The 24799-nt window shown below is 46.0% G+C and overlaps 1 protein-coding gene, 1 long non-coding RNA gene and 2 other non-coding genes across 9 annotated transcripts in view; 1 reads left to right on the forward strand and 3 right to left on the reverse strand.

Moving 5' to 3' along the window:
- The window catches only part of TEX2 (testis expressed 2), a 102393-nt gene extending 82121 nt beyond the window's left edge, over nt 1-20272 (forward strand). For 3 of the 6 annotated variants that reach the window (XM_028087475.2, XM_028087476.2, XM_028087477.2), the window contains exons 8-12: nt 6981-7113; nt 12833-12958; nt 14538-14747; nt 16692-16812; nt 18591-20272. In XM_028087475.2, coding sequence (XP_027943276.1) covers nt 6981-7113; nt 12833-12958; nt 14538-14747; nt 16692-16812; nt 18591-18713 — 713 coding nt within the window. In that variant the 3' untranslated portion in view covers nt 18714-20272. Of the gene's footprint in view, nt 1-6980; nt 7114-12790; nt 12959-14537; nt 14748-16691; nt 16813-18590 lie in introns of those variants that run through there. The other 3 variants (XM_088028189.1, XM_028087478.1, XM_028087479.1) reach the window with 3 other exon arrangements.
- A 911-nt stretch (nt 20273-21183) lies between these two features.
- Nucleotides 21184-21317, reverse strand: LOC114196766 (small nucleolar RNA SNORA76). The gene has a single exon (XR_003606778.1). It is a non-coding gene; the product is annotated as a small nucleolar RNA SNORA76 (small nucleolar RNA).
- A 28-nt stretch (nt 21318-21345) lies between these two features.
- LOC114196751 (uncharacterized) lies at nt 21346-21723 on the reverse strand. Its single transcript, XR_003606776.2, has 2 exons — nt 21649-21723; nt 21346-21435 (listed from the first exon to the last, which is right to left on the reverse strand). It is a non-coding gene; the product is annotated as an uncharacterized LOC114196751 (long non-coding RNA).
- Nucleotides 21514-21583, reverse strand: LOC114196770 (small nucleolar RNA SNORD104). Its single transcript, XR_003606781.1, has one exon. It is a non-coding gene; the product is annotated as a small nucleolar RNA SNORD104 (small nucleolar RNA).
- Nucleotides 21724-24799: the final 3076 nt, after the last annotated feature.

A 24799-nucleotide genomic window follows, 5' to 3' on the forward strand; every position in this document is an offset into this window, starting at 1 on the left:
GAGATCACCTGTAACCCCTTGATCATTTCTATTCTTTGATAAATCTTTGTGCTCCTGGATTTGGCTAATTTCTGGTACACTGAGGGTAAAACTAGAAAAGATAATTTGCAAATGGTTTAGCTAGAGTTCTTTTAACCGCATGTGATATTTTTAAAAGATACATTATGTCTTGAGTACCTAGCTAGGATCTCCACCTCATCTGTGTATGAGGGGTTGCCTGCCTTTCTTCTGGCTCTGGCGGGCTCTGGGCTCCCCTTTGCTCTTTGCCTCTTTGGAGATTGACTTGTAACGAGCTGGTAAATGATCAGCTAACATACACCTCCACAGAGTCAGGCTTAAGGAAAGCAAATAATATGTGGACATGCCCTATTTCCTAACGTGTTAGCAGTTTCTTATCTCTGTCCTTTGTTGAATTAGTAGAAATTTCCAGCAAGAAAGAAGCAGGGCCACAGCTGGGCTTTGCCACATCTCAGGAGTGTCCCTGTAGCTTTGAACTCTGCGGCCTCCCAGGGCAGTCTTGTCAGGCTTTGAGGGAAATTCACCAAATGCCTAAGTCTCTTTCCTCTTCTCTGGAGCAAGACATTTCACTACACAGATCAAAGCTTCGCTGGTTTTTAATCCATTTGAGGCTTATTTCACTTGTTTCAGGGCAAGTTTTAGACATCTGCCTGCTTATGTAACAAGGGAAGAAATGTTACAAAAGAAAGGAATGATAAAAGACATAAAGCCTGTGGGTTTTAAAAGTTTGATCATATTACGTTTTTCCTTTTTTTTTTTTAAAGATTTTATTTATTTATTTGAGAGAGAGAATGAGAGATAGAGAGCACGAGAGGGAAGAGGGTCAGAGGGAGAAGCAGACTCCCTGCTGAGCAGGGAGCCCGATGTGGGACTTGATCCCGGGACTCCAGGATCATGACCTGAGCCGAAGGCAGTCGCTTAACCAACTGAGCCACCCAGGCGCCCCCACATTAGGTTTTTCCAAGTCGGCAAAGGATGCATGCGATAGTTAAAACAGAAATAAACTTAAAGGAAATGTGCTGTTTTGGATTCCATTGCTCTAAGGTAAACTTTTCTTTGAAGGAAATGAAAATCAAGGGTGACGGGCTAAAACTGACTCTGGGAAGCAGAGCTCACCTTCCAGGGAAATGCAGGCCAGGTGAACAAGGCTCCCACAGCTCTAAGGAGGGGGCACCTCCTGGGGGAATCCACCCCCCTCCCACACACCTTTTTTTTTTTTTTTTTCTTTCTTAAACGTTTCCTAATTTGTGCTTGTTTGTTGGAGGCACAGGGCTGGGGCGTGGAGGAGGGTGGATATTCGGGCCAGAGCTGGTTGGATCACTCCATCCATGGGATGAGGGATGAGCTGTGGTTCCGAGTGCAGCTCTGGGGCCAGGGCTTCGGGATTCACAACTCTGCGGCCGGGGCGGGGTGCGGTCCATATACCCCGCTAACCACTCTCTCCAGTGGGAAGACTATGAGTCGGTAGGCGAGGCTGGTCTGAGGATCGAGTGAGTCAGTGCGTGAGAGGCGCCTGGAAGGCGAGTGCGGTACGTGCTGGCTGTTCTTACTTATTTACATCAGGATTGGTGCCTTCAATGCTGCTCCTGGAGAGTCTAGAATGTGGGCGGCTGTGGTGCCCAGCTGACCCATTTTACAGGAATAAACGGAAAGAAAGAGGCCATTCTCAGATGTTGTGGCCTTGCCACTAAAAGGAGCGATGTCTGTAGTTCTGAAATCACCTTTTGGCCACCATGGGCCTGTCCCCAAGTCCCAGGACAGTCAGCCAGTTTCTCAGGTGGAATGACCGCCTTTCCCAGGCGTGTCTTCACTCCCCACCACCTTTCCCAGGCGTGTCTTCACTCCCCACCAGCGGCAGGTGGCTGGAGAGAGAGCTGTCCCTTGGAAGCTGGCCGCGCCCCTCCCGCCTCCTCTCCGAGCCCGGCCCACTCCATACACACCTCTGACCTGGGGCTGTGTGTTGGGGGCACAGCGGGCCCAGACGCCCAGGGGAGGCAGAGCAGTGCCTGCAGCCATGTCAGCCAATGTCAGGATGAACCACGGATGTGGACTGTGACCCCTCCGGTTCAGATGCATTCATTTAGGCTTCAGGACATCTGGCGCACGTATGTAACTCTGCAGATAGGCACTGAGTGTCCCCCATAGAGTGCCGTACTGCTTACACCCTGTTTCAAGATACCCAAGTAACAGCCCGAGTTTTGACAGAAGGTATTGGATTCTGTGGCAGGAGTACCATGTCCCACAGGAACAGGAACCTTGTCTGCTTTCAGAGAGGCGCTTGGTCATGACCGGTGGTGTCCACCATCAGCGACTTGTCTTCTGGCCCTTAACATTTAGTGCCTGGTGTCTTTATCCAGTGCTGAGACTGAAATTACTTTGCCACCAAGTATTGCAGAAAACTGGAACCAGAGTCCATCTGTGACCTGCCCATTCCTTCCACTGCGCCCTTGTTAAGAGCATAGAGGAGAGGGGCTGAGTACTGACAGGCGTGGCCCCACACACTCTGACCAGATCGTGTGGCAAAAAGGAAAATTACTTTTTTTGTGGAAAGGGAGAAAAATACCGTTTTGTGCAACTTGGTTGGGGTGCAAGAGAGGAGACTCTGATTTGTGACTAGATCAACCTTGAGAGGCGGAGCCGTTTCTGAGAACAGTTACAGGTAGACAGAATGGCATCTGTCCTAAAAGACACATTCACATACACGGAATGCTAGTTTTCTGTGGTATATGAGTGAGCCATATGGCACCAGGAACAAAACAATCACTGGTATACTTTTCTAAGAACCTATAACTCCAACATCTGTTCTTGGTAATATATTATTAAATGTTCCATTTTAAGAAGTTTGTTCTTTGGATGCCAGTGTTGCCTCTCGAAGTGAAAGTCAGCCAGTAATAGTTACAGTTAGAGAGAAATGGAAGAGCAGATAACATGAGGGCCAAGCTCAGATGAGCAAGGCTTTGGGTTCTTTTACCCCTTCTAAGCGGCAGGTACCCCATTAAGCCTACTTTAATAGTAATAAAACAGCTGCCGAGTGAAATTACTAGATCTACGGGGCCACAGTTGGACTGTTCCTGAGGCCGTGGCATCTATCAAACAGAACACCAGGGAAGGCTGATGGACCTCTAGTCTAGCTGTCCCTGGCGACATGCACTAAGGCGTGCTCACCTCCCGTGGCGCCACGGTCAGTCTGGCCCAGCTGGCCCTGGCCATCTTTGTTCATCTTCGAGCATCAGGTGCCTGAGGGCGGGGATTCGTCTCAGTGTTGTTAGCCCTGATGTCTTGCACTGAGAACTCGAGGAACATTTTGGGTGGAGCAGGCTGTAACTTTTGCTGCAGTCTCCCCTCTGAGTGGTGGTGATGGTAACTGATGCTGCCCTCAGCTGAAGAGTGGAAAAACCGCCATCTGAGCTTCTCGCAGGTCCTGGCATGAAAACTGACTGAAGTTGCCGTTGTCAGTTTGTTCCCCCATGTTGCCAGGCGATGGGCTGGTTTTATAGGGACCTGTTGGTAATCAGCGGCCAGTCTTCACCACTGGACGTCCTCGTCAATTGAGGACCCCTTGTGTGGGGGGGATCTGTTATGGACTGAACGTTTGTGTCTCCCCTGTCCCCCCACCCCCAAATTCAAATGTTGAAGCCCTAACCTACAATGTGATGATATTTGGGGAAGCAACTAAACTTAGATGAGTTCATGAGGGAGGGGTCGTCATGATGGGATTAATGCCCTTAGGAGCAGAGACCAGCGAGCTAGCTTGCTCTGTCTGCCACGTGAGGACAACACAGTGAGCCGGCGACCTTCTGCAAGCCAGGGAGAGAGCTCTCAGGAGGAACTAAACTGGCCAGCACCTCAGTCTTGGACTTCCAGCCTCCAGAGCTGTGAGAAAAAATGTCTGTTGTTGAAGCCACCCCGTCTGTGGTATTTTGTTATAGCAGCCCAAGCAGACTAACACAACACCCTTCGTTTCCGTGGCCTTTCTGGAGAACGTCTACGAGCACTGACAGTCTTACTCCTATTTAAGGGCTTAAAAAATTATCCTGCTCAACTTCTGGGTTTTGTCCCTGAGCACTACCAAGGGCAGATGGTTGTAGAAAGCAGCATTTTAAATGAAATGCCTCACAAAAGAGTCTTAGCATTTGTTAGGAGCACAAAAGAAAAAGCTCTGCAACCACATTCATCTAGACGAGTAGCATTCAGCTTAGTTAGAGTTAAGACACCCCTCGTGGAACAGTGTGTGTCCCCATCCTTACATTGTTGACGCATTTGTCCCCACAACGGGAAGACAGGCTCCCGAGGAACTGTGAATTTCATCTTTCAGTCACACAAGGCAGAAGTCTCCTGACTCACCCATTACATAACCGCTCGGTCTCAGCTCCAGGTTGTGTGTGCTCCACGGTTTTCAGGGTGCTCTTGGGCTCGCTGAATCATTGTCACCGAGGCAAGTTTTTCTTTGCACCTAATGTTAAAATAGTCTCCTTACCCTCATCTTAAATGCAAGCATGTCATAGTAAAGTAATTTGTCGGAATGGTTGCAATTTGTATCTGTTTTTAAAAGTTCTCAAGCCTTTCTTGACTCCTTCATATTCTCCCTGAGAACCAGGGCTGAACAAGGTGGTGGCGGGGCGGGGGGGCCTGTTGGGGTATAAACAATGATATAAAAAAACAGACCCCCATTTCTCATGCAGAGGCTTGGTCGGAGGTGCATGTTCTGTGCCCTCCCCAGGCCAGACAGGGCTCTCTGCCTGCCCGGTGCCCCCTTGGCCCAGTGACCTCCTCTGGTCTGGTCCCCATCTGCCATGGCAACAGCAGGAAGCACGGCAGGAGCAGAGAGTCCTGGAAGTAAGGAAGTGGGCTGGTGACAGCAGAGAGAGGGAAGAGCCCTGGCTGGGAGGGACCCAGCCCTCCCCTGAAGAGGCATCGCGGTCCCCCTTGTGCAAATGAGAAGGCTGGTGAACAGAGGTCTAGAAACTTCCAGTGGAGCTCAAGCCCTGGTCCAGGTGACAGCACTCCACATGCATCTTCCCTCTGCCTGCCTCCCCTGAGCTCCTGGCAGAGGGAGCACTGGCCCACACGTCCCTGGGTGGGATGTCCCAGTTCCCGGGGTGTAAGCCAGCTGTGCGCTAAGCTATAGCCACATCCCCTCATTTAAAAAACAGACAAAACCTTCTACTTTATAAGAAGTAAAATTCTGATGCCTTTTTTAGAACAATCCTCAAAGGCACTACATACTATTAATATTTATTAGAAACCTGACCAGGATTTTCAAAAGAAATTATTTCTGAGTACATTCAGGAGCCAGGTAGTTGGAGCCTATTGATTCTCTAGTTTCAAAAAAGGTGGAGATGGGGCGCCTGGGTGGCTCATTCGTTAGGTGTCTGCCTTCGGCTCAGGTCATGATCTCGGGGTCCTGGGATCGAGCCCCACATCGGGCTCCCTGCTCCGCAGGAAGCCTGCTTCTCCCTCTCCCACTCCCTCTACTTGTGTTCCCTCTCTTGCTGTGTCTCTCTCTGTCAAATAAATAAATAAAATCTTAAAAAAAAAAAGGTGGCGATATTCTACAGCAATAAATATCTTCTTTATTGATGTTCTATATTGAGTTTAAAGCCTATTCATATCTAGCCTTTGCCCCAGTCCCTTTCCACTAGAAGTGATTAATGACTGTCTTCATCAAGTAGATGTCCCCTTTGTTTCCAGTAACAGTACCTTTGAAGAGCAAGCTAATTGATGATTTTTAACTGCTTAATATAAGCAAGAAATAAAGCAGTTTTGTGAGTTGCTACAAACAAGACAATCACAGTTGACCATCACTTAATGTGATTCGTGGAAAACAGTTATCTTCAATTATGAGAAAAAGAATTTGTTGAAAACAAAACGGGAACCATTCCGCCTTTAGTGAAGAATTACACCATTAGTGCTTTTATCTGAAATGGTGGCCAAATACGGGCTAGGTTATTTACTGTAATTGCTTGAAAATGCTGCTGTGTTTCATCGATGCTTTTAGATTAGTTTCCTGCTTCCTTTTAGATGTTGTCATGCATCTTATGAGGATCTATAAAGTTGATTAGCGTTTAAACACCCACTTGAAGGATCCCATTTTGATTGAAAGTCCATGAAGTGTTATGGAACCCTGAGTCTGAAAACTCACAGCATAGCATGTTCTACCCCCAAATCCCAGAATCCTGGTGTGGAAGGTCGGGCGATGATCCCTGATGGCATTTTAGACTTCTGGTCAGTGGCTGCTTCTGTTGGTGGCCCATCCCAGTGAAATTCCACAAAGCTGAAAGCCTCTTACGTATGTATGATCTCACTGACACTGGTGTCTTTTCTAAGGAACGGGGTTTTAAACTAAGGTACCAAGTGGTTACCCCACTTTATCTGGATAATTCTGGGGCTTGAACATTAATTCTTCTGTCCATTACTAAGCAATTTCCAGAAAGAAAAGGATGCTAAAAATGTTTGTCCTGCTCTTTATCATACCGAGCTCAGTCTGAAGCATTTCCACTCCCCCACCAACATGAGATCATCTGAAGGCAGTGGTTCTCACGTGCATCTTTAAAGAATAGCCCAGCATTCAGTGAGGGCTCTGCACCTCTCTTCTGCCTCATAACTGGCTGGGAATCAGCAGACTTTGTCCTGGCTTTGCCCTGGGTCAAGCCATCCTCCTGTTGGGAGTGTATTTTCTTACTAAATGTGAGAATGAATCCAGAGAACAGGACCCCTCCAGCACGGACAGGTGCACTGAGCTCACCGTTTTAATGGATATTCACATGTTGGCAAGTTGACAGACACTTGAACCATTTCTAGGGGCTTTTCTTTTCACGACCTCCTCTTGCCTGCACTGGTAGTACAGGCGATATAAATCTACAGACTTTCAATATGATAAATACAAATTTTTATACTGTCATCTATAGTCATGTTTTTCTGGGGGGAAAAAAAAACTTCTGTTTTTTTCACCATTTCTCCAGGACTCTGGATCGATTTGGAAATGTCCTACAATGGGTCCTTTCTGATGACTCTCGAGACCAAAATGAATTTGACCAAACTAGGTAAAGAGCCTCTTGTTGAAGCCCTGAAGGTTGGAGAAATTGGCAAAGAAGGGTAAGGGGCCATATGAATTTACTAATCCAACCCTGGGGAACCAAGCTCTCCCTCTAGTCTTTGAGAAGCAGCTTTGATGTGTAGTGAACTTCCATGCATGTGCTTCCAGACCACAGAGGATTTCAGGGAATGGTTCCCTACTCTCGGCCCCCAAAGACTGTGAGTCCCCACCTCTGCTCAGCGCCTGTGGCCTCAGTGCTCCCAGTGGGGCGCACACAGCATCAATTACCCAGAAAGCATCACTGACTCGGACTGGTAGGGCAGGCTCATCTGCACAGTAAAATGCTCTGTGTAGAGAATCATCATCCAGAAACTTCCTCCTTCAGCTTGCAGCCACAAACAGCATTGTGTGGGCAAGGCTAAGGTCCCTAGGGGGTCTCTCTGCTTTAATCACAGAGTCTGAATTATTTCTAATAAGACAATTGATTTTTAGCCAAGAGGGTGCTCCTAAAGCGTTTTGAGATGTATTTTCCCTAAATAATACAGTATTGATTTGCTCAGTAGTAAATTCCTCTCTTTGTAGAAGATATTGCATCTGCTGCCCAGAGTTTGTCTGATTTAGTAACTACTTCACATTTGTGAGATAGTTAATGAAGGTTAATTTTTTTCCCCCTTAGATGCCTAGATTGGGTAAGCTGGAACTTTACATTCCCATACACCTTAAAAAAGACTGCTTCTGACCACAAATTTAAATTATATTACTGTTTTTACCAAACTAAAAATGCTGAGTAGAGTCTGTTTCTCACATCTTTATCCCTCTGGCATGGAATGAACAGTATGTTGACAGAAAAACCCCACAAGGAGCCACCTTCTCAGGGTCTAAATATAAGACACACAGACTCAGCTTTTTGCTTAGTTGTGATGCCGACCTAATGCTTATATTCATACATGCGGTCACAGCAAATGGGGGCGGTTGTACATTTGAGAATGTGCTTTTACTTAGATTATTCTGATTTAATGAAATAATTGGAAAATTTCCCCGCGTGTATGAAATCTAACCTGTATCTGCTATTTTCCTTTCGTTTTTCTGCTATTTGTTAAAATGTGTTTGGATTCGGCAATCTGTGGATTGTATTTTCTGGTGAGTGGTGTTTATCAACTCTCCGTGTAGCATTTCATACCCTGTAGGTGCTGAGTCTTGTTTGGTCCCATGTGATGCCACTAGGAAGCTTGTCCTTCCATCATGTTCCTGGACATAAAGGCTCAGTGTGTAGACCTAAGAGGATTGAGGTCAGAGTATTTAAGAGGCTTTCTTGGGAGGGAAAGTCTTGCCAACTTCCCCGATGTGAGTTGCCCAGGTTTTGGTCTAGTTCTGTAATCAGACTCTGTTTCCTGTGCCTGGACGCCCCCACCCCACTGCCAGGCACAGCTGCGCGTCAGCTGCCCGGCCTGTAAGACAAAGCACTGTGGGCGGAAGCGGCCTTGAAAATGAGGTCTAAATACCCAGGAGAAGGACAGAGCAAACTTCAGTCAGAAGGACTCCATTCTGGAAACAGCCCTGTGCCAGCACTGAGCTGCTGGGACTCCATTGGAAAGGGGCGTCTTGGGCAGCAGGTGGGGCCCCGACACAGCCAGGTCCCTGAGATCCTGGCCTTGTAGGCGTTCCACATTCACCCTTACTTGCGTGGCTCTCTTGGCACAATTCCAAGTTCGTGAACCCTGGCTCGTCAGAGGATAGACATGTTTCTGAGAAAGCAGTGCTTCTCTAGACTGCATGAAAAAAAAAATCCTCTGCTTTGGGAATATGATGGTATTATTTTGTCATATACTTCTGAAGTACCATTTTTCTCCTAGTAGAATCTGGTATAAAGTGTTTTGCTTCTTCCTGTGAGGGTGTTACCTTATATGTTGATGGGTAATTGGCTGTCATTTAATTTTAAAAGGAAAGAAAAAAAGCCGTTCCAAAAGTACTTCATTTGGGAGAAAAAGGCCTGGAAAAATGGACCTTTAACTTTTTTTTTTTTTAACATAAAGGACCCCTTTGAGAATCCAAGAGCTCTGGGTCCTTCTCCCTGAAAATGCCTGCACATGTACCGTTTTGTCTCACAATTTCTGGGAGTATTGAGAGCCTCTGAAAGCCCATCCATAACTAAGAACCTAATCCTAGAAGTGATTCTTGAATACACTTCTTCGCTCCCTCAGTGATGAGCATATAGGAATACCCTGAGTCTGAATACCAGGGAGAGAGCAACCCACGTTTTCCTTAACAGTGAATCTCTCCAAAGAGTAGGCTGTGGCAGGGCCTCTGCTTTGTCTCACAGCTTTTTTTCAGTCCCCCTTAAAGTGTGCAAATGATCGTGCCCTGGGGGAGCCTCTAGAAGATGCTGCTCAACCTGTGGGAAGCCCCACTTGTAGAAAGTTTGTTCATGTCCTCACGTTATTACCCTGAGAATGATAGTGAGACATGGCAATCTCTGTTGCTTTAGTCTAGTGAAGTCCCTTCTCTTTGCAATGTGTGTATACTTTTTATTTGTAGACATTTTTCCTTTAATCTTTATTTCCCAAATAGCCGCCCTGTTATATGTTGTAGTTAACATCACTTTGGGGTGATAAGGTGCTCAGAGTGGAATTCAGGTAGCGAGCTGAGCAGTCGTAACTTTAGGAATTGACCCGAAGAGGACCAGAGTGAGGCAGTAAGGGAAATGTTCTACACGCTGTCTGCTCTCTAAAGGAACCGTGGCTTTGGAGGAGGGCATTTCCTGTAAGGCACTTGGCCTGTTCATGCTCTACCACTGCCCCCTAGGTCCAGTGTGCCAGTCCCCACAGGGGGGCCCCTGCGACCTCTGTACTGGGTCACGGGTCCACAGTATACCCCAAACCACCACCACCCTGAAGCTCCTGAGTCTGGGGAGCCAAGTGCCTACAGCCCATGCTATGGCCTGGGCTAGCTCTGCGGGTATACGCACGTGTGTGTCTGTGGTGCCGATTTCACTCAGAGAAAATGCATACATTCTCGTGTGTGGCCACCTCACTGGGCTGTTTCATCTAATTATGCATCCTTCACGTAAAGCATTTTTTGGAGCTCCCTTTTAGAACTGCCTCCAGAGTCTGTGACATTCTTTTAACTATTCTGAGCATCAGTAAGTCATCCTGCTTTGTAGATGGATTGGACCTTGGAGAAGGTGTTAGAAGTTGTTCAGAGGCAATGGAGATTATGAGACCAAGAAATAAAACAGTTGGTCCAAGATAGAGCCTCAGTGATAAAATAGTTCACTTTTTCTTATGTGTCTGACTCCAAGCACATGTTCAAAAAGATTTTTAGCAGGGACAGCAAAACTAGAATTAGCTCTTTAAGGTAGCTCTTTGAAAGGATATCATCCTCATCTGGATTCTAAGATGCGTTTTAAAAAAGTAGGCTTATCACGTTCTAGCACACCTTATATAAGAATGTGCAGTGTATCTTTCTCTCAAGTTCATGCTGACATCATGAGATCATTAAATGCATGTTCAGTTATAAAGCTGAGTATCAGCCAAACATTGAGTGACACATTTAATTAGGTAACTATTGGGTGCCATATAGAGGTACCGTTTGGTCAAAATCAGAATTTCATGTCACCTGGTCTACTTTAACTGATATGGCATTGTCTAAATTATTAACTTCAAGCCACACAATTTATCCTGTTCTCTGTCCTGCGGAGGATTAATTCGGGAACCCGAGAGCTCTCTGGAGGCTGCCAGATGACAAATACCAGTGGGGACAGGACGGGATGGTGGCTCAGTTGGTTTCACTGCAGCCCCAGTCTTGAGGCAGCTTGCTGTGCTGCGTGGACGGGGAGCGGGCTACCTGTGCGGTGAGGACACAGACTCGTCGTCGGAGAGCGCCCGGTCTGAGAGCCAGGGAGCCCAGGCACCATGCTGATGGACAGGGAAAATAGATATCTCAGATGGCTGTGTTATCTTTGGGGATTTGCCTCCCTGACTCTCCTTATCTCAAGCTCCAGTTTGGGCTTTCTTGGGAATAATATTTTGCTGGCACATTTTACATAAAAGACCTCTGTGAGGGCTGCCTAACCACGGAAAGTTCTGACATGGCTTTGCGACCAAGGAGCATCCATAAGCATTCCTGGACTAGCCAGGACTCTAATGGAAGGAGGAAGAGTCAGTTAGGTACTGTCCCCATGGCCAGGGACAAGAGGCTTTTGTCTCTGCAGGGGGAGTTTCCCTTTAACTGTACACTCAAGCCTGTTGGCTGAAACGGCTGGCTCTCATGTTTCAGAGCTGGGGTGGAGGAGGGTCCCCGTGCCCTGCCAGGGAGGACACTTGCAAGGTCTGCTTACAGTCGGGCTCCTGTTTCAGGGGTGGAGATTTCAGCCCCACCCTTCTAGGGCTGGGGCCTCTGCTGGGCCTTCGGGTCTGCACTCATGTGTGTACTCTGTCCTTGGGTGCCCTTGGCCCCCATGGGCTAAGAGATGGCTGCCCTTGTGAGCATCAGAGAAGACCCCAAAGGGACTGCACCTGTAGGGACAGGACCTAAGTCCCGCTGCCTTTCCCGGTCCTGATAGTTTTGTCCTTATCAGAAATACAAGGCTTCACCTCTGCTTTGTGACCATTTGGTTGCTTAGTAGTGTTCAGAGACTACTCTGTCCCTTGGTCACTTCATCCCAATGAAGTCTCTGAGCCTCAGAAATGGACCCTGCCTCTCTGCTTCTCTGAAACAAAATCACCACCCAGGGAGGGAACTGCCTTTTGGGGGGCCAAAGCTCAGCCAAGAACCCTGCCCCACCCTGCCCCGGGCCAGAGAGGGACACTTGCCACTGCTGGTGATCTAGTAACCCCCCTGACTCTGGAAACTGAGTATCCAACCTGGAAGGATTAATGAGGGACTTTGCTCATTGATGAGGCTTTGTAATTACTTATTTATTTTTTTAAGATTTTATTTATTTATTTGACAGAGACACAGCGAGAGAGGGAACACAAGCAGGGGGAGCGGGAGAGGGAGAAGCAGGCTTCCCGCCGAGCAGGGAGCCCGATGTGGGGCTCGATCCCAGGACCCTGGGATCATGACGTGCGCCGAAGGCAGACGCTTAACGACTGAGCCACCCAGGCGCCCCATACTACTTTATTTTTAAAATGGTTTTTAAATTTGTATTTCTCCAGGAAACTTCCTGGGTTCTCCCGTCAGTTGCTTCCCAGAGCCCCTCGAGATTTGTCACTTGTGATCGTTGGCTTTTTCTCTGGCCTTCCGGAGCTAAGGCAGTATGGGATAGGATACGTAGTTTCACTAGGAAGGAGTCTTGAGTCGAAATGAACCTGGAGATGACCAAGGAAGCATCATAGTTGTTGAGCTCAGCCAGTCAAGGGCTTGCCTGAACATCCCTGTCATGGGTGAGAGGAGGTTATGTCACCAACATAAGCTGTCACCTCACCCCTGTAACCATCATTCTTCCCATTCACCCTCCCACTTGGCTAAGTAGCTGCCATGTTGATGAGATCACTGCATTTTGTGTGGACGGCATCACACTCCTGCCACCTGTCCTGACGCATGCACAAAATGGAACTCTTGAGGCCCAAGTCCTCTGTGCTGCTCCCAGGGGCCTTGGCACTGAAGAGTGTCCCGGGCAGCCTGGCCAATCCGAGGACTCTTGGATTGGGCCCCTTCTTTCCTGGGCGGGGTGGGCAGAGTGAGGACATGTTAGTGGTGGTGCTGGTGGAGCATGTGTGTTCTCTTTCTAAGCAGAGCCTGAAGGGCAGGCTACGGTGGTGACTCTGCCCTGATCAGTTGCAGGCCCAGGGCGTACTGTCTGGCGGACAGCGATGAGGAGTCCTCCAGTGCCGGCTCCTCCGAGGAGGATGATGCTCCAGAGCCCAGCGCCGGAGACAAACCACCTCTCCCGGGGGCCGAAGGGTAAGTGGATCTGGTTTCCAGAGGCTCCAGGGGTCAGGGTACCAAGTTGGGAATGAGCTTCCCCCCGCCCTTCCTGGTAATCTTTCTTCTTCCTTCACATTGAGTGAATGGTTTTTGCATTAAGAACCCAAAGTGGCTTAAACTTCCAGGCCCCAGAGCAAGAAAGACCTGCATAGCTTTCCTTAGCTAACAATGTCCCCCATCAGAATGGCTTTCTCAGGCCACTGAAGAAAAGTATTATTTTCTAAAGATTTTATTTAAATTCAAATTAGTTGGCATATATTGTATCATTAGTTTCAGGGGTGGAATTTAGTGATTCATCACTTGCATGTAAGAAAATTCTGAATAGAGAATTGAGGGGCGCACTTGTGGCACAGCTTACGCAACACCTCCTCCTGCTGTCGGCAGAGGGCACTGCACCCCCTCGGTCCGGTCGCACTTATGTTGAGCTGCCTGCAAGGCTGGAACACTCCGGGCATTTCTTTGGTGTGTTTTGAAGATGTGGGTCACTTAGCTGATCTTTTGGATCATGAATTTCATTTTTGGGGCTCCCTTTGCCTGTTACTTAGACTATGGCATAATCAGAGGACTTACACAGCTTCTCTGTAAGGATCTTTTAGTTATTTAAAGTGAGTTGAAGAAACGAAGATTATAAAGAAACCAGAGATTCAGAAGCACTGGTAAGAAAATATCAGCCTGTTCACTTTTGAAATCCGACAGAAGGTGGAGAGAATCCAGACATTTGAGGAGTTGATACTGAAGTTTGTGGGCGTTACTTGAAATCTACCCTCTTGACCTTCTTAGGAATGACTGCTTTTCCCTACATACATATACATACTATCCCTGACAGTCTGAAACTGGAGGATTTTAAAAAGCAAATATCCTCTCTTCCTAGGGCAGTCTTATGGTAGATAGGACCTGATAGAAAAGCTTGCTTTCTTGGCCTGCTAGCCTGCCAGCTTGATTAGCAGTTTTCTTTAGAAAGAATCTCTAACACCTTTGAAAAGTAGTTGCCACTTAAAGTTGATATGACATCACCTAAAAGGTGCTCCGTTAACTACTGTATTTTATGTCCCTGTCGATGCAGCATGATTTCTTATTTGATGTGTAGAGATGGGGAGGTTTCTCTAAGAGGACGCAGGATTTATAAGCAGTAGTTGAGGTGTATTAAGGACAGGTGAGATGCCTTCTCTGCACTGTGAGAACTTTGTCTCTCCACTGGTCAAGACCTGGGCTCTGTCTGATCTCTACACCTTCTCTAAAGTAGTAGTTTCTCAGTTGGAGGTGATTTTGCACCCCCCCCCCCCAGTGGACACTTAGCAATGTCTGGAGACATTTTTTATTATCATGACTGGGGGAAGCATGCTACTGACGTCTAGACGACTGAGGCCAGGAATGCTCCTAAACCACCTACAGGATTACACAGGGCAGCCCCGACAACAAAGAATTATCCCATCCAGAATGTCGTTGGTGCTTCGGTTGAGAAACTCTGGTCTAAAGTAAGGTGAACGCCGAGCCACAGAGTTTTTGTGTGTGGAGGAGCAAAGTTTATACTAACACCTGTGTCCCTCATTTAAAGGTATGTTGGAGGTCATCGGACAAGTAAGATTATGAGGTTTGTCGATAAAATTACCAAGTCAAAATACTTCCAAAAAGCAACAGAGACAGAGTTCATTAAAAAGAAGATTGAAGAAGTCTCCAATACACCCCTGCTGCTAACCGTAGAAGTACAAGAATGCCGAGGAACCCTGGCGGTCAACATTCCACCCCCCCCGACTGACCGAATATGGTGCGTATAACCTCTCGTGGGACCATCCATAGCCCAGCCTGCCTACCCCCGCCATTATGGAAAAGTACCTTCTCCTGGGCAGAAGCACTTTCACATGTTCTTCAGGGAACCTTCATGTCCGTTGCAAATCCAATTCTGCTTTTTTCTGTGAATGGTTAAGAATGGTTAATTCACATTGCAAGCTTCATCTTCACATGTATCTCTTCTTGGTCTTCCTCCCCTTCAAAGCCAACTCTTTCCCCCAGTCAGAAGAGCCACCATCTGTAGAGCTCTTATTCTCTGCCTGGCCTGGGGTGTAGCTGCTTCCCCTGGCCAGTCCTCACAGCATCCTGAGGAGATAGGTACCACTGTTACCCCACTTTATGGAGGGGGATCATGCATCCAGCAGAGCCCGAGATACTTAGGGAAGACTCCTCGGGTTGGACCTAAATGTTTTAGGAGGCAGAGCCTGTGCACTTGGTAATTGTGGTAGAAGGTCTACCCAAGGAGTTGTCATCGAATGAACCAGTGGTTCTCAACCCTATCTGCATATCACAGTCACCTGGGGACTTGTTAAAAACAAAGATGTACCCAGCCCCCAGGATCCAGGGCATGGGGGACTAAGCCAAGATTGAGAACCACTGGAATAACCTATTATTCATGGGTCCAGCAGAAGAAAATCACTGTCTGTGAACTGCAGTTTAAAATTGTCATTCCAGATCATTTAAAACATATATAAGTGTGTATAGTGATTGCAGGAAACTTCATTGTACCAGAAACTACGTTGGCATGAAAAAGATAGCTCTGTTCTATCCCAGAGTGAAACTATCATGCTGGTGCATACCCCTGGCGTTTAGAAGGGCTTATGAAAATGATCAGAAGACAGTTTTTGAATTGAATAACCATTTGATGATGATACCAGTGTTTCCCAGTAAAAACTTTAAAATACATTTTTAGATTTTATTTTTAGAGAGTAATATTTTCATTGTAAAAAATAAAAATGGGAACAAATGAAAAAAAGTGGAGGGGGAAAAAAAGCCTCTAATCTTACCGCCCACAAATAACCACCGTCCATACCTTATTGTACAGTCTTCCAAACCTAACAAGAAAAAGTTTTTTAATAGTAAGAGTTGATACATTTCTTCACTTTCATGCTTTAAGATGTATCAGTTACAGGTGATGCAAGGCTTCTGGGGTAGTACTACCCGGTGCATTTGTTATGAATCCATAAAGTTAAGTATAGATCTTGAGAGTGTTTAGAAATGCTTATAGCAATTTGACATTTTCGTTGTAATTTTTAAAACATTGATCCATGACAAATGGAAGTTTTTAGGTAATTTGATAGTACACAGTCTGTTGTCTGGATCCTTTACCAACAGTTTTGAATGCCAGTCAGCTCCGCTGGGAAGCCTTAATAAGCGTGCTGTGCGGGATGGAATGAAAAAGCAGGTTATAGAACGTTCTCTATTTACATATACATATTAGGAGTGTGGGGAAAATTGACCCTGCTTCTCTCAGTAGTCCTATCTTGGGGGTAAGATTCAGAGGGAGGCAGTATCTTTCACATTCTGCTTTGTACACATGTATTTTTGGGGGTTTGTAATGTACATATGCTACCTTTATTAAAATAGAAACAAGGAAGATCCTTGCCATTTCAGGAAAAAAAAAAAAAAACAAAACAGAAAACAATGCCCAGGTCAGACTTTTCCAGTGGTGCTTTCTAAAATTCCCAGCTTGTCAGAACTGTTCTCAGATCATCACAGCCCTACACATGGTCCAGGGATGTAGGAGCTCACAATTCCTGTTTGCTGCCTTGAATCATTTTTAGAGGGGATTTTCAGAGTAAGAGAACATTTACATAGGGATGAAGCCCTGAGTAGATGAACAGTGTTTGCTGTTGGTACTTGTCTGCTTCCTCTCTTTGCATCTAAATGTAGTTGTTTACTACTTGTCTTCTTCAAAAAGGTATGGTTTCCGGAAGCCACCATATGTAGAGCTGAAAGCTCGGCCAAAACTTGGAGAGAGAGAAGTGACTTTAGTTCATGTGACAGACTGGATAGAGAAGAAACTGGAACAAGAGTTTCAGGTAAACGTGTGGTGTCACCTGGTGTGCGTTTCACCTGAGTCTCAGAGCTCAGGGCAGAACGGAGGTTCTGAAGTGCATCTGGGTCAGGATGCTCTTTTGAGAATCTAATGAAAGCAATGGGCCCTCATCCCAGGAGTGTACCCATCACGATCAAACGGGCCTAACACTTTAGGTACGGTTTCAGAAACCCTGAACGTCATCCACAGAACCCTGTAAAGTAAGTAGTTCAGAGGAAGCCCCAAAGGTGGGTTCACTAGGCCAGAGCTCATTCTCCAAGCCTGTCCTTCTGCTTTCTGCCACCAAAGCTAATAGCAGTGTAGCGGAGGCCCTGGGATGAACCAGCAGATATTCGAGGCACAGATGTCTTTCTAGGTGTTATGGGTTGGCAAACAGTTTACTTTGTAAATGAGTTTCACCTTTTGAAGGAGACCCCCTATTTTTGCAGTGGTATATTTTGAGCTCTTGTCTTTAAAATTTTATATTTGTATTTAAAAACTATGGATTGGCGCCTGGGTGGCTCAGTTGGTTAAGCGACTGCCTTTGGCTCAGGTCATGATCCTGGAGTCCCGGGATCGAGTCCCGCATCGGGCTCCCTGCTCGGCAGGGAGTCTGCTTCTCCCTCTGACCCTCCCCCCTCTCATGCGCTCTCTCTCTGTCTCTCATTCTCTCTCTCAAATAAGTAAATAAAGAAAATCTTAAAATAAATAAATAAATAAAATAAAAGCTATGGATTAACATTAACTGAAAACCAATTGCTGGAAAGCTTAGTAATAGCACCAAGTGAAAAAGGACTTTGAGCCTAGCGAGGGGAAAGACAACCTTTAGTTTTTTACTTTTCCCTAGATCCTACAATAGGCATTAGAGTGGGTCATCTCCTTCAGGGATTTTGGGGTACAAGGAACACAAAGGACGAGGGGGCAGAGGTTGGCACCTGGTTTTGTTTTGTTTTTTAGGATGTATTTAGAGAGTGTGGGGAGGGGCAGAGGGAGAGGGAGAGAATCTCAAGCGGACTCCCTCCAGAGTGTGAAGCCCATCGCAAAGTCCAACTCGGCTCGGTCTCACAGTCCTGAGATCATGACTGGAGTCGAAATCAAGAGTTGGACACTCAGTTGACTTGAGCCACCCACGCACCCTGGCACCTGGTATTTTTGAGGCAAGTTGGGAAGTTGATGGGTAATTGCTACAACCTCCCGTAGCCACCTTTTTTTGCTTTTATGTATGCTTTTGTAAGAGGGCATTACTGGAGACTGAATGCATTGCCAAAACTCACGTGCGTAAAATTAGTTTATGAACAGGATAGGCAAAGCACCATTACTATCAATCACTGATTATTCTTTGTGCATTCATTACAGTAAGATTTCTTTCATACATAGCTTTGTCTGGTTCTGGGTGAAAAAAATTAGCTTACATTTTGTTGCTAAGATTTATTTAACTGGATAAATTCACTTGGAATTTGTGTTCTGGACATAGCAATTTGGAAATACTATGAGCCCGTGAAGCCAGTTCTCTTTAAGAAATGGTATTGAGTATTTATGAATTCATGAGTAGTTTTATCATATGTACATGAAGTCAAAGGCTGCTTCTACCCCAGAGCTGACTTAACCGGGTTCTTCTGTTCATGTGCTGATGTGATTCTCAGAGGAACTAGTTTAGAATGTGCACAAGAAGTTGTTTCCCATGTACTTTTAAAACTTCTCCAAAGCCTAAAATGATCAGAACAGAGTAGGGGGACAGCCTGAGAAAAGAACATTCTTCCACATGGCTATTTCTTTCTACAGAAAGTTTTTGTCATGCCAAACATGGATGATGTCTATATCCCCATAATGCACTCAGCCATGGACCCTCGCTCCGCTTCCTGCCTCCACAAAGACCCACTTGTGGAGGCTGCTGATCAGCTGTGATGGGTGAAGATCTGACCTTCCCAGTATTATGAGACCTAGCTCAAGGTATGGGGTTCTCGGCTGCCTTCTGTGCTGTAGCACTGGCATCTCCTCGTGCCACAGCTTCTGCCCTCCGCCTCCTGGCGCCCATTCCACCGCGAGGTGTCATTCCACGCATCCAGGAACTGGTGTCTGGGTTGCCGGCTGCAAAGCTTTGACTCAGCAAAGGAGACTGTGGAAGAATCACCACAGCGGATCCAGAGGCTACAGATGACTCACACCATGGCTTTTTTGAATCTACCAGTTTTTGTGGCAGCGAAAGAACACAGTAAGAGCAAAGCTGTACAACTGGAAGCCTTTCCCCTTGCCTCGACTCCTCCAAAGCTTTTCCTCAGGCAGCCAGCGCACAATGGGACGTTTTCTCACTTCTACACTTTGTGGGGGATGCAGCCCTCTACACTGCCAGAGAATGTCAGTTCAGGAACATGTGGAGGGTAGGGAGTGGAATTTTGTGAACCATTTCATTGATGATAAAGAGATACGCATAGCAACTTTTTTTCATATCGTGCATTCTGGAAGCAAGTAGCCATAGAACACACACACACGCACGCACGCACATACGATCAGCTGGGGTGGGGACAGCGGGATTTATGTGAACATTAGGCAAAGCCATGAGATCAAACCATCCCAAGCCTTCTGTCAGTGAGATACAATCACCTGATTTCTAACTGATCCCAAATGTTTTCCTGAGGCATGAGCATGTGTGAAAATGTCAAATACTGCACATAATGAGTGGATTGGGGTGTGGAGAAAGCCAGAGCCACAGCTTTCTATCCGGCACTTTCTATGTGCTCTGTGCTTCATATAGGCATCTTAAATGCTCTCTTCATCTAACTCGTTTTGGATATTCTGAGGTTGTGGGCAGTTTCCTCTTCTGACAGCCAAAACGGAGAACTCTCTTAACACCTCTGAGAGTCGAGACCAAGTTTGCTCAACATTAAACACTAATTACATTATCTAAAAATCCATGTGACCTTTAATGTTGCCAACCTTATTTTGTGCATTTGTGTCAGAATCTTTAGTTTACAAGTTTGGGGGCTCTCTAGTTGTATAATTTGCTTTGAGAAGTACTCTTAAAACAATTTTTTATTGTTTAAAGCTGCATTCAACATCAAAACTACCGTGGGTAACTTTTGATAACTTACATCTGCGGACAAAGCTAATAGTGGTTTTTTAAACAGCACCTTGCCTGAACATGACTTTAAAGAAATTAATATATTGAAAAAGTATATTTGAACCCTTGATTACTTTAAATGCACCATTAAAACATTTGACTTAAATTATTTGGTCATTCCAGTTGGTGTACTGTTCTAATTTCTCAGTGTGTAGGCCGATTTGCCTGTCAGTCCGCATGTTTTGTTCACTGGTCTATAATTTTTGTGCAATAACTAAAGGCAAGGGACTAGATGCACTACTGTGTAAAGAGATTACACGACTTACCCTATTGCACTTAATCGAATGGTATGTGGGGATTTACAATCGCTTGCGTTGTTTCACAAAATAAATATCTTAATGTCAAATACTAGATAAGCATCCAAGTTATTTCTACTGAATCCTTTTTGGATAATAGGGAGAGAGTCAACAGTGTGCAGAGATCACTTGGGCACTCAGCTGCCAAAGCAGCTTACATTTCCTGGGTGATCATCAGATGAGCTTTCTAATACTGCAAGGTGGTCCTCCCCTCAGCCGATTTTAAAACACCCGAGGGACAGTCTGGTTTCTGCGCTGGATCTTATACCCTCAATAGCCTCGTTAATCCTGTGAACTTGGAGCGCCCTGCAGTTACTACACACCAAAGCAGTTTGAACACTGCCCTCGTGCATCCTTGCCCTTCAACAGTGCTGCCTTGTCCTCAGAACTGATACGCCTTTCACCTCAACCCGGGTGAGAGATGGCTAATCACCACCAATCATATGGACTGGGAAGGAGGGTGCATTTACTTAGGTGCCTGATGTGACCAGTAATGGCAGTAATGCATAAAATTTAATTCATCTTTACAACGACCTCCTTTAGGCTAACTGGGCTAATTTGTCCAAAGCCTTTATCCCCATGCTCGCCAGTGTACAAATAAGCAGCTGGCCCTAAATGGTAGTTTCTCTAACTGGGTCGCTGCTACACCTTTTAAATTCATGCAGCATCAAGACTGAAACCAGTTCCTGTTAAGTATATCGGGGCCCTTAAACTGCTCACTTAGCTGCCACCCCCTCAGAGGCCATCCACGCCGCGGTTAACCTGCAGGTCTCGAGATCACGGGTAGGACTTACAGGAGAGGTACAGAAACGTGCGGGGCACTGAGTAGCAGGGCCTACGGGATCCCCGACGTCTCTCCAGGGCGCTTCAACCTCGGCTACAAGGACTGAGGCTGGAGTCGTCGCAACCCCCCCCCCCCACGCCCGGCGGTAAAACTCCCGCCCCCTGCACCCGGGTGCTGGCGTGTAGCTCGCGGTTAAAAAGGCAGCCGGCGGGGGAACCAGGCGGCCCCAGTTATGCGCAAGCGCGTACTCTGGCGCTGCAGCCTGACCCCTGGCGCCACGCGCAGGCGCAGCAGAGGCTCAAAGGCAGCGCGTCGCGACAAGGAACACCAACACCACCGTTGGGATCAAACCATTTTATTGAGGGGATTCAGGGAATGGTCCAAGGGGAGGAGGACAGGGAGATGCGACGTCCTCGGCCCGGCCGGAACCTGCAAGAATGAGAGCGGTGGGTTAGCGGGTGTGCGCCCGCAAGCCCGTTCCCTGCCCGCCCCAATCCTGGAGGCCCGGCTCAGATTGTAGTTCGCATCACCCGCATCAGCAGTCTAACACGTGCTTTTTTGGGAGTGTCATCACTTCAGGCCCCCCGCGACCCACGCGGCTCCCGGGCCGACCCACCGGAGCCCAGCACAAACACACCTCACCTTCCCAGCGTCACGGTCCCCGAAAGACTGAACGGCTTCCTCCGGCTTCTACTTAAGGAGCTGACAGGAGGCGGTTGGGCGGGCCTTACCGGCAGTAACCAATAGCAAGGGACACTTCCGGTCACGTGCCTATAAAGTAGCCTAAAGAGCGGCTGCGCTCGCTGAGTCCTCCAGAGTATGGAGTGGTCACGTGCCGACCATAGAGATGGGCGTCAAGGAAAGAGTCTGAATTTCTTGCCGAGTCTAGGTTGGTGGCTTGTAAGTAACCGCATGTCTGTACAGTACACCAAAGGAAAGTTTACAAACAGGACGCAACTGAGTCACTTTGAAATGTTCTGTGCCAGGAGGTAGGCTAGGAGCTGAGCATATAAAGTTGACAATCTAACCTTGTTCCTGAATTGAAAGTAACCTGTTTGGGCAAAAAGAGCCTGTCTTTGAAAGTAGAGGATGTGCACACACACACAAAAAAAGTAGAGGCTGGGCAACCAGATCCTGACTTTGTGATGAATTCGTTGTATGACCCTCAATTTGAGAAAAATAGGAATATCCAAAAAAGTTGTGAAGAAAAAATAAATCATGTCGGTTGCCTGGCACATTCTGAGTAGTAAACAATTGTTTTTTGTTTTTTTTGTTTAAAGATTTCATTTATTTTTTAACGGAGAGACAGCGAGAGAGGCAACACAAGCAGGGAGAGTGGGAGAGGGAGAAGCAGGCTTCCTGCGGAGCAGGGAGCCCGATGTGGGGCTCGATCCCAGGATGCTGGGATCATGACCTGAGCTGAAGGCAGACGCTTAACGGCTGAGCCACCCAGGCGCCCAACAAATAAATTTTTTTAAAGGACTGCTGTGGGATGGAAAACTTACGTGAGTGCAGAGCTTTAATAAATGCTAAAATAGAGCTATGAACAACCTACTGTGGAAGCCCCAAGGAGAGAATGCCTAACTTTGGGAAAGTTAAAAGTACTTCTAAGTACCGAACTCTTACTAAGAGTAAGCCAGACACACTCTTCACTACAGTTGACCCTTGAACAAGGAAGGGGGTGAGGGAGGGGTTGGGGCACCCACCACCCAGCGGTGGAAAATTCCTGACTCAGTTTTGACTCCCCCCAGAGCTTAACTACTAGTAACCTACTGTTGACCAGAAGGCTTATGGATAACATAAACAGTCAATGAACTCATATTTTGTGTTATATGTATTATATGCGATATTCTTACAATAAAGTAAGCTAGAAAGAAAATCATAAAGGAGGGGCGCCTGGGTGGCTCAGCAGGTTAAGCATCTGACTCTTGATTTCACCTCAGGTCATGATCTCAGGGTGGTGAGATGTGCCTCACATGGGGCTCTTGCTGAGCGTGGATCCTGCTTGAGATTCTCTCTTTTCCCTCTGCCCCTCCCCCTGATCCTGCACACTCTCTCCCTCTTTCTCTCTCTCTTAAAAAAACAAAAAAACAACACATAAAGGAAGAGAAAATACATTTGCAGTGCTGTATGGTATTTGTTGGAAAAAAAAAGTGGACCCATGCAGTTCAAACCCATGTTGTTCAAGAGTGAATTGTAATGGAGAATAATATGGCACTGCTCTGTGAGAGCTTGATTTACCAGGAGAGAGAACAGCAACCAGTCACAATATCTGGTTTTCTTTATTTCCTTAATGTTCTCTTTGGGAAATCTTTTCCTTTTTTCCTCCTAATTTAATAAGGAAAATGTAGTAAGAAAAGCATTTCAACCTGACCTTGTAGTAAAATTGTACTCTTATTTTCATTATTTTCTACACAGTCTTTAGTTAAATTTAAAAATTCCTCTATGTCCCAAAGTAATGATTATTTTGTCAAATGTCTTGTGACATCTATGCAGTTATTTTTATTGCTGTTTAAATTTTTATTATTTTCTACACTTATCACATTGTGGTACAGTTTCTACATTAGGAAATGAATACAAGTTTTCTTTGTGGCCTAGAATATCTATTTTTACAAATGTTCCACAGATTCTCAGGGCACCTGGGTGGCTCAGTCAGTTAAGCATATGACTCTTGGTTTCAGCTCAGGTCATGATTGTGAGATCCAGCCCCAAGTGGGTTCTGTGCTCAGTTCTCTGCTCAGCTGGGAGACAGCTTGAGGTTCTGTCTCCCTTTCCCTCTCCCTCCCCATCTGCCTCTCCCTCCCCATGTTTCCTCTATTACTCTCTCTCTCTCTCTCTCACACACACACACACATGCACACTCCCTCTCTCAAATAAATAAATAAAATCTTAAATAAACGTTCCATGGATTCTTGCAACGACGATGTTTTCACTATCATGTACACTGACGTGAAATATTTATTAATTCAACCTTAATTGTGTTATAATCATATTGTCCAAATGTCTATTTTATACTTGATTGGGAGTATATGTACTGTCGCTGACTGTGATGTGTTAAGGTTATGCTTCAAGTATGAAATACTGGGGAGGATGCAAAGCAACAAGAACTTTGCTCCATTACTATTTGGGAAAGCAAAATAGTATATACATTTTGGAAAAGAATTTGGACAGTTTCTTATAAAGTTAACTTACCCAAGAGAAATGAAGTTTTATGTTCACGCAAAATCCTGTACACAAATGTTTATAATATTATTCATAATGCTTCCAAAGTGGAACTACCTAAAAGCCCTTCAATGGGTGGATCTTAAGCAGCTGTGGTACATCCATACCATTGAATGATACTTGGCAATAAAATAGAATGAACTACTGATATATGCAACACTTGGAAGAATCTCAGAGGCATTATGCTGAGTGAAAGAAACCAGACCCAAAAGATGGTATGATTCCATTTATATGATATTCTAGAAAAGAGAAAACTATAGGAACCAAAAACAGATGAAAGATTTTCCAGGAAATGGAGGTGCAGGAGCGTTTGACTACAAAGGTGCGGCATGAGTGCATTTTTGAGGGTGATAGAACTGTTCTGTATCTTGATCGTGATGGTTACATGACTTCAGGTATTTGTCAAAGTTCATAGAACTATACCCCCACACGGTTTCATATTACTGTAGGACATTTAAAAATAAAAAAATAAAAAAATTATGCTTCACTTTCCTTGATTATTTCTATTGTTATTTGCTTGGTATATTTTGAGGCTATGCTATTTATCTCATTACACTTTGTAGCTGATAAT

Source organism: Eumetopias jubatus, unplaced genomic scaffold, assembly GCF_037043125.1.
Source record: "Eumetopias jubatus isolate StellerSeaLion01/CBP00866 unplaced genomic scaffold, mEumJub1_p1.0 scaffold_10, whole genome shotgun sequence".
In the NCBI taxonomy this organism is placed as follows: domain Eukaryota; kingdom Metazoa; phylum Chordata; class Mammalia; order Carnivora; family Otariidae; genus Eumetopias; species Eumetopias jubatus.